The sequence below is a fragment of the Patella vulgata genome, chromosome 3 (assembly GCF_932274485.2).
Source record: "Patella vulgata chromosome 3, xgPatVulg1.2, whole genome shotgun sequence".
NCBI lineage: Eukaryota > Metazoa > Mollusca > Gastropoda > Patellidae > Patella > Patella vulgata.
In genome coordinates this window covers 71419235-71437109 of record NC_065881.2, presented here as the reverse complement: position 1 = coordinate 71437109, position 17875 = coordinate 71419235, and the positions used below count along the sequence as shown (strand labels likewise).

Genomic DNA, 17875 nt, shown 5'->3' with positions numbered 1-17875 from the left:
GGCGAAATATCACGTGCCTAACTTCTCGCATTTTGATTGGCTGAAAGTAAAATTGCGGGCAGCTCAAATTTTTGTATAGGTGTACATGGTATGCATTGTGCGTTTTTAAAGACAATAACTGAACTAGAATTCAAGTTTTGTGGTAACTTTTATGATGGAAGGTATCGACTGGAGTTTCAATGCACCTCAGTATGTCGATTTTGAAGCACCACAACCAATTGACGACGACGCGGATAAGTGGTTTGGTGAGGATCAGAAGAAAAATATAAATAATATCATAATTCTTTACTTCAAATTTTGAAACTTGGTGGTATTATCAAGGCCTATCTTTTTACCTAATTTTAATTTATTTACCCCATCAGTGTGAGCACGTCTTTAGTAGATTCAACTGGTTATGGACATTGCCCTAAACCATAACAGCAAAAACTTTTGCCCTTGGTCATAACGTTAAAATTTTTTAGTCAAGACCAAGAAAAAAGACATTTACTAACGAGGCCTATAATAAACTAACACATGACATACTCATACATCTAGTCATTAATAAAATACATAAATAGACCTAGGCCTAGATCTATAGCATAATAATAAATATATACATTAATTTTCCAAATATTAATTACCTTTGATTAAAATAACAACCGACTATTAATCATTCGACAGAAATAACAATCATTTGAACATGGTTTCCACTAATCATCCTCCTAATCCTATCCAATTAAAATACTTTGATAATCTCTTTGAAGATGGCTACAATAATATGAATAGGAATATTAGGATTACAATTTACATAGATAGGATTTTTTTTATTGGCCACTATGACTAAATTTTTGGGCCGTTTTGACCATAACCATTTTTGCCATTACGGTTTAGGTCCGTGACGCTGTTGTTATGACCACATTCCAATTCAACCGGTGTTGATCTACATTAATTAAAAAATTACTAATTAGGCCTAGTTACTAGTAGCTTATGGTCTGTTCTAAGCCCCAAGGCCAAGACCTAGGCTAATCCTTCTTTCGATTATAATTCAAAGATACATTATCGGAGATTAGATAAAGAGCTGGCAGTTCTCACTATGATAGTTAAAATTAGATAGATAATGAAAAGGGTATTTGATGAAAATTTCAGTCCAATTGATCAGCTCTGAACCAAGAATTTAGCGATTGCATTTTGGGCCTAGCCTCGATCAGATCATTAATTAAAGCAGAAATTGCAAATTTTCAAGTTATATTTTTAAAATGTATTAAAATAAAGCCTTAAAATAGATGGTATCCATAAACAGTCCTACCTTGTTAAAGAATAATCCTATTAATCCTATAATTCGCTATTGCCAGCTGAAAAATTGGCAAAAATATCATATTTAACTTCAAATTCCAACGTTGGAAAATGGCTGGCCCATGTTGTCAATAGCAAAACAGGGGAGGTAATTGTGTTATTTCCTGTGTCATAGATTTGTAAGGGTGGGAAATAATGCCCATGATCGTATAATAGTGATTTGATAACCTATTGAGCAAAAGACATAGAAATAATTATGTTTTGACTTTCTTAGAAAATTTGAAATTCTCGCTTTAAGTCGGTACGATAAAACAACATAGTCTCAATTATCCATTTTTTGATTTAATCATGAATGAGCGTTGAGCAGCAGATCGAATTATGAACTAGTAAATATCGCAATTATCCATTTTTTTATATCATGAATGAGCGTTGAGCAGCAGATAGGATTATAATCCAGTAAATATTGCAGACTAGCGATGACAACGAGAGTTGATTATGGTCTGGTCTGGATAAGTTAATTAATGTCTAATTAATAATTTAGATAATATTTCAGGCATAAAAAAAGACCTGCAGTTGACAGATTTAGCTCTTGCATAATGTACAAGTTAAATTGGGCCTGAGTTATAGATCAAGCTCAGACTCAACAGTCAAGCTTTAATCATCATAGGCTAGTTCAACTCTTCAATACTGTAAATAAAAACGGTCCTCCCTTTAACTACAATCAATCATATCTTCATGTAGTGTAGTCCATTAAAAGTATAAAAAATCGAAACGAATTATAAATCTATATTTTAATCAGATTGTAACTTATCAAAGCCAACATCAACTCTAGATGTCAACTTATATGTCAGATTTTCACTGGATTTAAATCCGATCTGCTGCTCAACGCTCATTGATGATTAAATCCAAAAATGGATAATCGAAACTGTTTTTTATCGTACCGACTTTAGTAATGATATTTGAGGCTGGACTTGAAATTCAAAAGCTAGTATCTCGTTTCAGAGTGGAGCAATTTAACTGAAATTTTCAACATATTCTATTTATGTTATCTATTATATAGTGAGAACAGTCAACTCCTTATCTAATCTCCCATAATGTATCTTTAAGCTTACAGTATAATAACTTAATGAATAGATCAGCTTATCTTTTAAATTTCTGTATTAAAAATGTGAAAGGTGTCTGGAGATCTTGCTGATGTCTTCTTATTTTCCAGATCATGTAAGTGAAGATGGAAAAAATTTGGGTGAATTAGAATTGAATGAAAATGAAGATAAAAAAGAAAATACAAAACCAAATCAGTCTGAAGATAGTGGTAATATATTTTAAAGATAAAAACTATTACTTTATAGGGTTTAATGTTCTACATTTCTGGACCTACTGGTCTAATGAAGATGGGCATACTGTACAGGCAGCAGGGTCTCAGACCTACTCTTCATCCTAGTTCGACTGTCAAGGGTTCTTTTACATACTGTCTTGTCTTCATTATCCTGGTAGATGTGTGCAGAAACGTAGAACGTTAAAACCTCTTTCATTCATTCATTCTTTTACATACATGCCAAAGTGTACACACAAGCTCAGTTTTTTATCCATCCTAACAACTAGACACTGTCCTGCACCTCACACATTAGCATGTGGTTAAGAGATCCCTTGGCAGTTGGTATTTAATATAAGAGTAGGTCTTAGTGCCGCTGCCCGGACAAACTTTCCGTCATTAGCACACTGTATGGTGTATGCCCGTCTTCTTTAGCCCAGTTGGAGCAGAACAGTAGGACTTTAAACCCCATTTAATTTCATTTCATTTGAAAGCATCTGATTAATCTAAATGGTTTTCTAACTCTAAGAATTCTATAGATACAAAAAGAAAATATTTAGCAATGTTTTAACATTAAAATTAAAATGTTTAATTAACGCTTTGTATTTGAAGATGAAATTATTGAACCATGTAAAGGAGAAAGTAAAAGACTCCCTAATGTATTATTACCATCTGAATGGAACAAAAAGAAGACCAACAATGCTGAAAAAACATCTTCTAAAATGCCACAGTAAGTAATCTAAACCTCTAATGTTTCAACCAATTTTCTTGTACGAGTAAATTAAATGTTATTGACAAATACATGCTAATCTTTAAATGACATTCAGTAACAGGATTGAGGGTGGAGGTTGGACAGGTGACCCTATCCCTTGTCATGTACAACCGGGGAATCGAAACCACACCAGTTGACTCAATGACAGACCTAATGGACTGGAGGCTCAGTGCGTGGGGGTGTTCATCAAATGGGCACAAAACCATGGTCACAAAGAACAAAGATGAATTTAGCAAGTTTACATTTTTATTGAAAGGGTGATTACTTTCTATCATTTTCAGCTTATTTTCATGATAAAAGAATGGCTTCGCATTCACTTTCAGTGCAAATGAAATCATTTTACCCCGAATATCTCAAAAACGCCCCAACGGCGGACTGATTACCACAAGGCATCATATTCTACACAAAATTTTACTCTAGAAAAGTTGGGTCTGGTTTTGTGCCCATTTGATGGACACCCCTTCGCACTGAGCCTCCAGACTATTATAGTATTATGATTCAGCGCGCATGTGCTAACCATTCGGCCATCCAACCCCCCTGTAAGTAACAGAATAGAGTAGAAACAAAAACACATGAAAACAGCTACTATTAAGGCGATGTTTCAAAGAGTATTCTCTCAATCTTATCAAGCTAATGATAACGTTGAGAGAATATTCTTTGAAAATGTTGCCTTAAAATACACAAGTAGCTATTTTCCATAAGTACATGAATGTGTTTTTGTGTTTAAATACTAAAGATATATTAGCCTATTAAAGCCTGTTTATGTCATTTGCATTTTTTGGAAAATATCAGATTTTCCACAGCTTATCCAGGCTAAAATGAACTCAAATTGATTATTTAACATTTATTATATAAAACCAAATATAAATGGTAGAAAAACAAAAGGTGTGTGTTGAATGACTTAAATTCTGTTTAATTCAGTTACCAAGCTAGCCCAAGAATACTGTGATAAGGTTTACTTCTCACAAGTGACTGCCTATAATTGCACGATTATCTATTTTTTAAATATGTATCTTTTATTGACCCTCCAACCGCTTTTCTGATGATTATGGGCAATATCAATATTTTCTACCAGCGATAGTCTCTGTAATTAGCGTCGAAAACCTTGCCTGGGAGACTTAATGAAAATATAATCAAACATGCTATCTGATGCATTAATGGGGAATTTATATTGCTCTGGTCAAGATTTGATTTCAGCTGTTGAAGCTAAGTCAAATTAGAAAAAAAAATTCAATTAAAGAGATACTGTATTGATCTGTTCATTAAAGGAAGGTCAGTCTAAATGTTGTGATGTATATATATATATCTGACCTACATGTATTTCAGACGTGTTCTAAAATCAGCACCACTACGACAATCTCCAAGGTTAAAGAATAAGCCAATGAAAGCCTTACCTATGGTGTCACCTCCAGTAACTGAGATCGGTAAACCGAAGATGAGCAAAGGTAGTTCTATGACTAACTTGCACTTAGGTCAAAATCATGTTGAAGGGAAGAAAACATTACGTAAAGTAGAATCTAGTACAATGTTAAAACGATCTTCTTCATTGCGTTCAAAAAGACCAGGCTCTTGTGATGGAGCACCAAGTAGAACATTGAGAACACGTGGATTATCGGCTGAAAAACCCATGCAGTTGAAGAAGCCAATTTCTCCTGAGAGTCAACCAGCTTCCCAGAAACAAGGCATAACATTTCCTACGACTCCTACATTCATGAAGTAAGTATTAGCTGATTTTGATTGCTTAATAATATAAAACAATGAAAGAAAAACTAACTGGGGCTTATAATGGTATTATACACCAAATTTCAGCCTCAGGGTCGCCCTATTGTAGCCGCCAATCCTGAACAAACGACAGTCACAAATTAGTATAGATCTATCAGGAGTGGGATAATTGCACGCGGACAGGTTCTGGCAAGTACAATTTCCGGCCATATACCTTTATAGTATAAAAAGAAAAAAAAAACATTAAGAAAAGTTTAAAATATTTGACTTTATTCTTCAGGCGTAAACATACAAGTGTTGGTGCTACAAGAGTCGTTAAAAATTCAGAAGAACAAGCTTTAGAAAAGATAGAAAAATTCAGGAAAGATTTGGCAGAGAAACGGAAGCAATCAGATTTATCGTTGAAAAAATTGAAAGCAACTGGTTGTATTGGTGCAGTGAAAGGACCTAGTGATGACAGTACAAAAACACAACCAAAAAGTGATAATAGAATAAAAGGCTTCTTCAATGCAGTTAAAGAAAGAATTTCCTCTAGTTCATCTGTAAGTTTTCATTGTTAATAGCTATGGTTCTGAAAGTGACAGTGGCAATTTTCCAGTGTAAAACATAATAAAAGTAGATTTTATCTCTGTAATGTCAAGTTTATGATGGAGTTATTTAAACTTTGTCATAAAGAAATGTATATCAGAAATTTTTAAATAGCCGTGCAGGCCAGAAATAACGGTTTTAGATGGCATATCGTACACACCCAACTATAACACCTTTTTTCCCCGAACTAGGGGTGCATTATTATTTAGGGGAATAAAAATTTACAACTTTCTCTACCACTTTTACTTTTATTGCACAAAACCTTGATCTGTTTTTTACAGCAGCGCAGTGCGGTGACATTCCTATCTAAAGAGCTATACAGTGTGTGAGCTGTGTGCTGTACATAATATCGAATAGTGAATTTTGCCTGTGTGTAGTATAGGCAATATCAATTTCTCCTGAATTTCTGGGATCAGAGGGGTACCAGACAAAACTACTAAAAATATGGATGAAAACAGAACATGACACCAACGGAACTCTACCAGACCCTACTGTCTATGTTCAACTTATATGTATTTGCTCAAGCTATAAATTTATTTGTATTTATTTCTTTAGTCAAAAGAGGATAACAATAATAAACAAATGGACAAATTCGAGTCAATGGCAGAACGTATTATAAATTTTCAAAATGGAACCCCAGATAGATTCCATTCCAGACCAAAAGACAGATGTAAAGGTAAAAGGGCATTTCAAATATGAAAACACATCTTAGTTTCATCCTAGATCTTTTGGAGCTACGGTGGCTAAGTGGGTAAGCCGCTGGCTCACTATCCTGGAGGTTAGGTGTTCAATCCCTGCATTGTCCGGTAAAGATCATCGGGATTTTCTGACATGTTTTCCCCTTGTATGTGGTGCAGGATAGAGGGTCCGACAAGTACAGCTGTCTCAGTCGTCTGGATGGGATGAAAAACTGAGGTCCCATGTATACATGGGCAAGCACGTAAAAGATCCCTTAACAGTTGGAATTCGATATAAGAGTAGGCCATAGCGCAGCTGCCCGGGCAAAATTTCCCTCATAGAACACTGTATGGTGTATGCCTGTCTTCATTAGCCTCATTTCATTTTCATCCTAGATCTTGTTGCTTGAAAATCATACTTTTAAAAAGCCTGGAAACCATATTGCTGGTTTCTCGATTGTCGGTGGTTTAGGACGGGTAGGGCTAGTCTAGGAAAAACTCTTCAGCGTTTTTGAATGATATAAAAAATCATGGTCTTCCCATCTACTTGTTGGCCCTAAAGTATAAAAATCCATGACAAATGAGAGTTAACATACAGAAGATGGACATGCCACGAAATGTGTAAAATTTATCTAATAGCCTCAGGATAGCGATTGAAATTTAATTATTTATTTCCAGGTCTGAAAAGATTGCGTTCAAAATCTCCCAAAACTGCAAAATTAACGATACCACATACACCCAACTTTCAGAGTACCATGCGTACCCGTACAGTTAAGGTACCTAGCAGAGATGAATTAGAAGAGAGAGAAATAGAAGAGATGCAAAAGTAAGATATTTGTTTATAATTACATGTAGTCCTGAAATTTATCCATCTGTAGTGCCTCTTTCAAGATGGCATTGGAAGGAATTTCACTGAGAATTTCTCATGTTTTTTTTCTTTCTCAGAAATCAGTTCCATGCACATCCTGTTAATCAAAAGATATTAGAACATACAACAGGTCTGAAGGAAGTAGCTAAAAAACCAACAACAGAGCCTAAAGCTTTCCATTTAAGTAGTGATAACCGACAGAAAGACAAGGATACATCAAGAACAAAAGAAGAGAAAGTTGTATTTCAAGCTAAGCCAGTTAATCCTAAAATATTAGAAGGTGTTGTGGTAAGCAGTATCAGTTTTAATTAACTTCTTTGATAGGCATTTAATAATTGAACATATTAACACAAGATACAATTTTATGGATACACAATTACTGAGTTTAGTATTATGCAATGTTTCGTTGAGGAAACTCTTGTCTTCATCAAGCAAAGCACAGTAATTGGGTATCCATAAAATTGTACCTTGTATTGACAATAGTTAACATTTTGAAAAGAATCATTATCGGAACTAATAATATACTTCAACAAACATATCTGTATTGGGCATTCATCTCCAAATATTGATTGTTACTTGTCAACAGTTTAAAATGGAAAGAAACTCTTCACAGGAATTTCTTGACATCTGCCCAAACATAATTTGACCATTATAGTTTAACTGGTTTGTTTGGCCGGTTGAAAGAAAGAAGTTTTTTCCATCCCAAAAGAAGATATGATATATCCAAATGTGTCTTTAAATCTGTTTTCTTCTGTTTAGAGAGGAATATGTGTCATCTTAAATTTCTTGCAAACTCATATGGACTTGGAGCCGTTTCCATTATTTGACTTCCTATATAAGTAATTTACTGGTAAATTTAGTATTAAACTGAAAATTTGATGGTTTTTTTTTCTAAATAGGGTGTGAAACCAGCTAAAGAAAAAGCAACAACGGTTCCTCAGTCTCCAGCATTTGCTCTGAAGAACCGAGTCCGGTTGCCTGTTGAACCATCAGATGAAAAGGTTTGAACCCTACATGTAAAAATGGTTTTATTTGTAATATTACTATTGATTGACAATTACTTGCTAGATTGAAACTACTGTTTGTTAAACATTATAATGTACCCTTGTGAAGACAACAGGCTATCAAGTACTAATTAGCAGACATTATCATCATGACACCAACCTACTACCTAGCAACAAAGGGGGAAAAGTTATGGGCAGGCATTTGTTAATTAAAGTTCCGGATCTATTCTCATTTGAGATATATACCTTAATGAAAATTAAAATAAGATCTTAAATTGAAATCAATTGAATACGGCGGATCCAGGTAGCCGAATCATGTTTTAGGTTAATAAAATAATTTTGTTGTCTTCTAATTGGGTAGAATAAAATGTATATATTTATATGGTAATTTTCAGCATAATACGTCAAATAAAGCCCGATCTGTTCCACATTATGGCATTCCCTTTCAACCTAAAGTAGTACGCAAAATAACAGTCATTGAACCATTCAGCTTTGATTCAAGGGATAAAGAGAGAGATATTAAAAAAGAGGCTAAAATACAACAAGTTATGGAAGAGGAGCAGAAGGTCAGATCATGTCGTCCAGGCAGCAAGACAAAGACAAATTCACTCTGATTTTATAATCACTCAATTGTTTTACTAACAGCTTATCATTTTCATACTAATATTTTTTTACAGCACTGGACCAGCCGACAAAAACATGCAACAGATTCATTCAGTTATCGTTCACTTCACATTTCACATGTTTTTATTTGTGCACAATGTTTATGATTCTTGTTCCATTTTTTCACCCACTTGTTCAAGCAGGAGGCCTTCCGTGTTCTTCGTTCACGTCCAGTACCACATAATGGAGTTCCGTTTAATCCTAAACTAACTCACAAACGCACCATCCCTGAGCCATTCTCCTTTGAGGAGCACACTCGTCAAATGTTGGAGAGAAAGGAGGCCAAGAGACGTAAAATATTCGATGAAGAGAGAAAGGTGAAATCATATTTCATGTTGTTATTTTATGAGCACTTAGAGCTGGGTGATATCCCTGAAAAACAAATATTGTGATAAATTCAGTAAATATTGCGATATTTTCAGTAAATTTTCAGTAAATATTGTGATATTTTCAGTAAATATTGCGATTTTTTCAGTAAATATTGCGATTTTTTCAGTAAATATCGCGATACTATCAGTATATCGCAACAAGTTTTTTTTAAATGTCAATAATTTCAGTTTTATCATCCTTTAATTGTAAATAAACATACACAAAAAGTTGGACATGCCCTCTGAGTATTCACTTGACACATTATAGTCAATATCATTCAAACATACATCTGGCCACGAAGATGTTGGTCTATTGGGTGTGCTTGTTGCATAAGTCATCTTGCAAATAAATTTTACAATACAGAGCACTAGGCTAAACTTTATCTTACTCAAAAGGACTATAAAATATTAGTGGTGTCACAAAAAGTGTCCATAACGATTTTCGTATCAGACCACCATAACATGTGACATTGATAATCAGTCAACCAGTAGAGTACTTTCGATATAGTTGGCATTATTTATATTTCTGCCATATTAAAATTTATTTTATCAAGAAAAAACATTAAAACCGCGATATATCACAATATTTTTTTTTCATTTTTTCGATATTTTTCTGAAGACCGTATTTTGGTCAGTGTTTATTACTGTGATGATTTTATATCGAAAAACCAAAATATCGCTCAGCTCTATTAGCACTGTTGTTAAATTAACATCTAACTGACCATAAATATTGGAATGAGAAACAAAGGGTATCCTAGTTTACTTATCCCAAAAGATACCTAAATAAATACTTCAGATAAATAAGCTTATACAAGGAACATTGTCTGATTAAAATATGAAGCATTGATGTCAGGATTGATTTGGATAAATAAGTTATTAAACTTAAAATGTAAAAAAACTAATCCTATTTCAGTACATATTTTGGACAAGTAAACGGTGTACGCTATCAGTTTTTTTTTGTTTTACAATCACATGTTCTATATGTCAAGTATCAGAATAGTATCAAATTTTGCAATTTAGGTACCGTGATGAAGGTACAGAAAAATTGGCATATTTTGAAATGTAGATGTACAAGACAGTGGCATTTAGAAATGAGCACATTAAAAATATGAAGACAATTTATATGGAATACAATCACTAATTTAGTAATATTAGACACATTGCAGGACATTGTCACAGTTCTATTATTGTTTTCGGGGGGTTGGATGGCCGAATGGTTAGCGTGAGCGCGCTGTATCATAAGGCCTGTCACTGAGTCAACTGGCATGGTTTCGAATCCCCGGTTGTACATGACAAGGAGTAGGGTCGCCTGTTCAACTTCCTGGGTTTTCTTCGGGTCCTCCGGTTTCCCCCCCACTGCTAAAGACCCCTACGTGCAAGTGACTTATTGAAATAAAATTAAACCATATGTTAGTCCCGAAATGACCTAGTTTGTGACAAGTGGATGTTAAACCCCATTTCTCTCTCTTTTATTGTTTTCAAGCACAAAAATAAGAGAAGGCATGTCTGACTATATATATTTCATAAAGTGCTTTGTGAATTTTGAATGTGTATATTGCCTCTCCTGGTTTTTCAACTGTTATTAAAGTGTTTGAGCATCTGATAAAAGAGACATCAATTCATTTGTATTATCTTCAAATTTGACACAGCTTAATATCTGATCATTTAAACTGAAAGTTGATTATTTACATTCATTTTGGTCTGATTTTAAAAGTAATTAATATTTTGCTATTATTTTTTAGGCTAGAGAGTTTCATGCTCAACCAATGCCAGATTTAGAAGAACCTGTTGGTATTCCACCTAAAAACCCTAAAGAAATTACTGAGCCGGTACCATTTGAATTTGAAATTGATTTTAGAAGTTCCCGTAGAGCAGAAGATACATCTAGCTGCAGCAGTACTAGAGTCAGTATTTATATATATTGTTTTTAATCTGTAATATTTGATTTTATACATGGATGTTTATGTGCACAGTTATTTGATTTTTTAGCACAGCTAATGGATATTGTTATAGAGTTTATCATCAAATACTCAACACATATTCATGCTTTAATTAATCTAATGCTTAAGTAGTATACACTATAGGATGAGATTGAGTATGGGTCATTATGCACTTGGATACAATTTACTTTAATACACATCCTCCTATCATGATAGCTCTTCAAGTTGATCACTTGGCAGTGAAAACTTTACATATACTATTCAAAAAAAGTAGGGGATATTTGATTTTGGGGGCATAATATTAAAATATGCAAATGACTACGAAAAAAGTCACTATAGAACCTAACAGAAGAAACATTTCCAGTTACATGTGACGCCCAAACGCACCAATAGCTACCGCATGGAATGCAGGTGATGCTTGGGATCATCATGGGGGTCCAACCCAAGATTTGCACGACTCTGACTTTGAATGTTACAGTCATTGTGGCATTGAATTCCAGGGTGGAAACATCAGTTTAATTGTTTTAGTGACCAGAAAACAAATTTTGATGTGCGTCGGCTTACCCAAAATGAAAGGTTACGTGCCCTTGGCATGCTACAGATCGACACAACACAGGCGGTTGTGGCGCGGACGATGAATGTTTCTCAGTCTGTCATAAGCAGGCTATGGTCCAGATACCGTGATACACAATCTGTACAGGACAGACCACGCTCAGGTCGACCAAGGGCGACAACTCAAGTCCAGGATCGATTTATCCGTACCTTGGCCTTGAGAAATCGTGTCATCACAGCAAATCAGATCAGCGCTCGTCTTCAAACAGACACTGGTGTGAGAGTGAGTGGCCAGACGATTCGGAATCGACTGCATAGGGGTCACCTTCGCGCCCGACGTCATCGCGTGATCCCTTGTTTGAGAGATCATCACATTCAGGCAAGACGTCGTTGGTGTAGGGATCGTCAACACTGGGATAATCGACACTGGAGCAATGTGATGTTTTCAGATGAGTCAAGGTTCACTGTTGATTTTTTGGACAGACGTAGGAGGGTGTGGCGTCGTCGAAACGAGCGCTTCCAAAACGTTAACGTCATCAGACATGATCGATTTGGGGGTGGTTCTGTTATGGTGTGGGGAGGCATCACTGTTGCTGGAAGAACGGCTTTACATGTTGTTGCAGGGCGTGTTACAGGCCAGTACTACCGGGACAACATCTTGGCAGTCCATGTTGTGCCGTTCGCACGACGTCATGGCCGCCGTTTCATCTTCCAGGATGACAACGCAAGATGTCACAGGGCCAGGATCGTTACAGGTTACCTCCAACAACAGAACATCACCACATTACCTTGGCCAGCACTGAGTCCCGACCTCTCCCCCATCGAGCATGTCTGGGACATGCTTGGACAGAGGTTACGTCAACGTCAACAACGTCCTGCCAATGTCCAAGAACTTGCTGCTGCGTTGCAACAGGAATGGGACAATCTGGACCAAAATGACCTTAGACGTCTCATTAGGAGTATGCCACGTCGGATCAATGCTTGTTTGGCAAACAGAGGAGGATTTACCCGTTACTGACTTGGTTGTGATGCTGTGGTAACTTTGCTGTTTGACCCCGGGTATCATTTTACCCTTATAATGGTCAGTCTGTGCCTTACTTAGTCTAACGATCATTTGGAATAAATCGATGAATGTGAACTTCATTTCATTTTGTCATTTGTTTCTTCGTCAGTTTCATTAGGTGACTTTCATAACACTTAAAAATCAAATATCCCCTACTTTTTTTGAATAGTATAGTTCCAAATGACAAATAATAATGCATGTTTTGTAGTTGATCATTTGGTCAGATAAGCAGGTGATGGACAGATATTGGAGAAAAATAACATCTAACATCCACTCAACACAAACTGGGTCATTTTCGGACTAACATGCATTATAATTTTAATTCATTAATTTGCATCCACATCTGGGTCTTTAACAGTAGTTGGAAATTAGAGGACCCAGAGAAAACCAACTAGTTTAGATAGGCAACTCAAGTCCTTGTTGAGTGTGTGATTGAAACAATGCCACTTGACTCTTTATAAGCAGTTGGGAGACATGGAGAAAACCCATGAGGTTGGAGAATTGACCCTACTCCTTATCATGTACAAGCAGGAAATCAAAACCACGCTACTTGACTTGGTGACAGACCTTATGGTCTAAAATGCCTGCATTATTAGACCACCCAGCTCCCACAGAAATTTGCGATCTTGTTCAAAAATGCTTAATTATGATAGTAAAATGTTATTTTCTTTTACAGTTTGAAGAGGATATGCAGGTTCCATTCAAGGCTAAACCAGTTACAGTTATATATCAGGAACCATTTATACCTAAAAAATCAACAAAACCTCTGACAGGTACTTATTTTTAGCCTAGGCTTGTTTTTATAAGCATCAAGATTGTCTCCAGCCTTTCACAAGGTTTTATGTGCCCACATTTAAATTTGATAAACATTGTCTGCTTTTAAAAAGAAATTAAGTTCTTAACAAAATGGGAGCTTAGGTGGCTAAGTAAGAAAAGCATTTGCTCGCTAGTCTGGGGGTTGCGGTTTGCTCCCAGTGTTGGCTGAGAAAGTTCATTGGCAGTGGTGCAGGACGGAGGGCATGACCAGGACAGCTGTCTAGTCGTTCGGATGGGATGAAAACCAAGGTCCTGTGTACACATTGGCGTGCACATAAAAGATCCCAAGACAGTTGGAATTCGATATAAGAGTAGGCCGTAGTGCTGCTGTCTGACCAAAAGATCCCTCATAGCACACTGTATGGTTTATGCCTGTCTTCATTAGCCCAGTCGGAGCAGAACATTTTATGTATATAAAACCTTGATGGGATAGGTTATGACAAAAATTTTCAATAGCTAAGTCGTTGCTGAACAGTGGTAGGTTAAACCCCTAGCTTAAATTTCAAAATATTCAAATCATAAATTTTATGAATGTTTATATTTTTACTTTTAAAACTTAGTACTATAAGGTTCCATACTGCACACAGCGATGCATCTACTTCATACCTCAAGAATACATCACTGTGCTAAATGCTGTCCATTTAAAATGCTCATGTGATCATTTTGGGGGCGGAACTTATCGACTTTTACTGTCAATGACATATATTTCTAAACGCATACTCAGTGTTTTCGACTAAAATCGTTGATGTAGGAATTAAAATTTTGGTTAATTAGGTTAGGGCCTGTTCTCAGGTGGAGCTAACTGTAGACAGGCAGCTTAAGTTTGGGATAAGCTTCTTGAAAACTCACTCTAGGATTAGTTGACTGTGCTTTCAGATTTATTTTGAGTGGTGCTGTTGCGTGTATATGAGGTCTGAAAAGTCCACACTATATTTAATGAATGTTGACAGGATGATAGATGACTTTTCCTAGGTTGATGGATCTTTTATAGTTGGGATATTATAACATAACTGAACATAAGTCGATAGTCATGATATACTTCATTATATGTAGTTTATTGTATAAACTGTATTTTAGATGTAACAGAGTTTGAACTAAATACAGAACGTAGAGCAGCTAACAGAGAAAGTTTTGATAATCATATTAAACACAAAGAAGCTGAAATGGAAGCCTCGAAGCGACAGAGAGAACATGAGGAAAAACTAGCATATGAAGTAGAAAAAGCTAAATTACGTAGTGAAACCGTTCATAAAGCCAATCCTGTAAGACATTTTGCACCTGTTCAAGTTCACCCAAGTAACAGACCATTAACACGCCCAGAATCACCTATGTTTACAGATCGATTTAAAATCTGAAAGTGGTTTCATTATGAGTAAATATTTTAATTTTATTATTGACTGAGAATTAATATAATATATAATTATAGGGGTCACAGTCTGATTAAATAACACATTCTATTTCACTTTCTAATAACATGTAGTTCTTCACGTCAGTTTTTCTTGATGAACTTTATTTGATCTAAGATATTAAACAAAATGACTTGATTAGAGGAAGGTCTGTCGTCAATTCAAGTGGCCTTTGTTTGGATTCTGTTCTTTTATGTGACAAGGAGTAAATTGTATGGTCATCTGATGGGTATTCACCTGTTTCTTGTTGCTCTTTTTCTAAAGTTAAATGAATGCCATGTTAGTACTAAAATGCCAATGTTAAATCCATTTCCCGCTGTCATCTTTAAACTCAGAGCTACATGTACAAAATTCAGAGAGAAAGCAAAAAAGATTAGCTACATGCATCATTGACCATGTTGTTCTCCTGAATAATATTTATCGGATTAGAGTTGAGCAAGGCCATCTAAATTCTGAGAAAAAAAACCCAACAAAATTTCAATGTGTTCTTTTAATCAGATTGTAGGTGTTGGTGCTTAGCCATATAATTATCTATGATAGCTTCATATTTTTAATTGTGCTCATAGTTTTTGTGTATGTAAACTGAGTTTTGAAAGAAATGAAAATTTAGAACTCGTATGGGACAGAACAATTAATGTTTAAAAGAAAGTCGACTTTATTTTTTAAGTTTTTATTAAATCCTGGCTGTCTAGATGACCTGCTCATGTCTCTTCCAGCTGAAGTTTGAAAATACTGCATAAAATTGTTTATATGGTACTTTTTCTGTAAAAAATGTCAATATTTAGCTGACATAATTAGTAAGCTATTCCATCAACTATACTGACAGTGTTTGAATTTAATTATTGTAAATATTGTAAAGCCAGGAAAATTTAAAATCTTTTACTCTAGTTTTCTCTCTTCTATCTTTCTCACTATTTAATGTATATGTACATAATATAGATATTTTAAAACATTGTCTGCAACTGCAAGGTATTATTAATTGCTTGTTCATAAAATAATTGGGAATAAACATTATGATGTGGTTATATATTCATTATATCAACATTTAACATAAGTATATTTTGTATATCAGATACTTAAAAATGCCCAGTGCTTCCATTACTTTATAGGAATGTAAATGTTTTAACTGGCATTTAGGAATGACACTGGAAATAAACAGTACACATTTCTATGGGGTACAATTACTGTTTGTTACTGAGTAATGTTTCAACTAGGTTTCTCAAGTCTTTATCAAGCCTAGTAACAAACAGTAATTGTAAGAGTTGTGAATCTAACCAAATAAAAAAAACCAAAACAAAACTTGTGTTTGAAATGTGTTTTATAGTTTGTTAATCTTGAAAAACAATGTCTTGACTTTTAAATCAACCTTTGTTACGACCTCTTTTCATTGTATATAATATGTAATATATTTAAATGGCATTAATTCTCACTATATATTAGATATTATTAGGTGTTTAAAACATTGATTCAAAGACTAGTTTAAATAGTTAATTTACGCAATATACTGATAAATAAATGTAGAATTCTATGTTGGACAAAATAGATGTGAAATACATTGAATATTGCACATCGACTTTTTAATTTTCCAGGATGACATTCATGAATCTGTGTGTTACAATAATATACACTAACAGTATATCATTGTCAGAGAACTATCCAATTCTGTCTATGTGATAGGTCATTAGGACAATGATGTTGCTTTAAAATGTCCACAAAGAAACAATACACAGGACATAAATATTATAGCTTATGTCAGTTTAGATAAGAAAGTTCCTTGTGTCTGATTATTAGCAAACTATCGGTATTTCAAACTGGTGTTGGCTTAGAAATAATTTAATTGAGACTGGTGTAAACTACATCAGATGTTTTAACCTGTACAAAATATATAGATAGAACCAGTTAGTTCTCAGTCAACAAAAGAGTAAATTTTTCAAAAACTTTGTCTTATCTTCATATTGGAAGGAAATTTTGATTTTGTTCATTTAAAGCATATTTATGTATTAAAATTAGATATCCATGTAATTTGACATATAACATCATCATCATTTTAGTTTCATGTTTTTATTTCAGTGCTATTAACATTATATCATTAATATTAACATCACTTTACTACTTATAGTTGCATGATATTTGACTTGTAATATTGTCTGCTGAAACAGTCAAGTCAGCATTATTTTAATATTGTTATAACAGCTGAATACAAATAATTATATTGATAAACCTGTGTTGTCTTTTATTGAACATTAAAATTGTAAAAATAATGCAGTTCTGTATACCACAAGAGCAGAACAGTAGGATGTTCTGTATACCACTGGATGTATGAATCTATCCGTAGCCTTTTCATATTCCCACATTAAAATGTTAATTATTTCTGATTATTACTTCATGGGTTGTCGATGATCATTTGTTAGTGTCTTGTATAATGCTTGCAAAGAATACTAAAGAATATAATGTATGTGACATTACAACCTTTAAGGACTGCCATGTTTCGTTGCATGATACCCCTATCAGAAGACAGTAAAAACTTTTTGTCTTCATTATCCTTTAAATTGCATTACAATCAATAAGAACCAATGGAAGTGACATGTCAATCTGTATTTGATAGCCTCCTGACTGGATTTCAAAACAGGTCCTGGCAACCAACTAGGTTAGTCCATTTTTCGACAGTATTCTATCTAACCCAGCAATTATTTTTTACCCTGAGGTCCAAGTCTGTCCCCGGATAGCCTTAAGAACCATTTTACTTACCATTAGTCATCTATAGTAATACGAGCACCTTTATAGAGGAAGGACAATGGCGGTAACAATACCCATAATTCATATCAAACCAGGTTTTCGGTCCGAGGATCTTT

At 34.7% G+C, this 17875-nt stretch overlaps 1 protein-coding gene across 2 annotated transcripts; it reads left to right on the top strand.

Moving 5' to 3' along the window:
- Window positions 1–52: 52 nt before the first annotated feature.
- On the top strand, window positions 53–17646 carry LOC126814727 (targeting protein for Xklp2 homolog). Of its 2 annotated transcripts, none has more exons than XM_050540081.2 (13): window positions 53–245; window positions 2486–2584; window positions 3197–3314; window positions 4683–5072; window positions 5359–5620; window positions 6222–6342; window positions 7022–7169; window positions 7289–7499; window positions 8111–8212; window positions 8611–8781; window positions 10989–11150; window positions 13478–13574; window positions 14695–17646. In XM_050540081.2, exons 1-13 carry the CDS (start codon window positions 152–154, stop codon window positions 14970–14972), a joined length of 2253 nt encoding a protein of 750 aa, XP_050396038.1. In that variant the 5' UTR covers window positions 53–151; the 3' UTR covers window positions 14973–17646. The 2 variants fall into 2 exon arrangements, with proteins under 2 accessions (XP_050396038.1, XP_050396037.1); XM_050540080.2 differs by lacking the exon at window positions 8611–8781 and adding an exon at window positions 9022–9195 and having other exon boundaries at window positions 14695–17643.
- The last annotated feature ends 229 nt before the right edge of the window (window positions 17647–17875 follow it).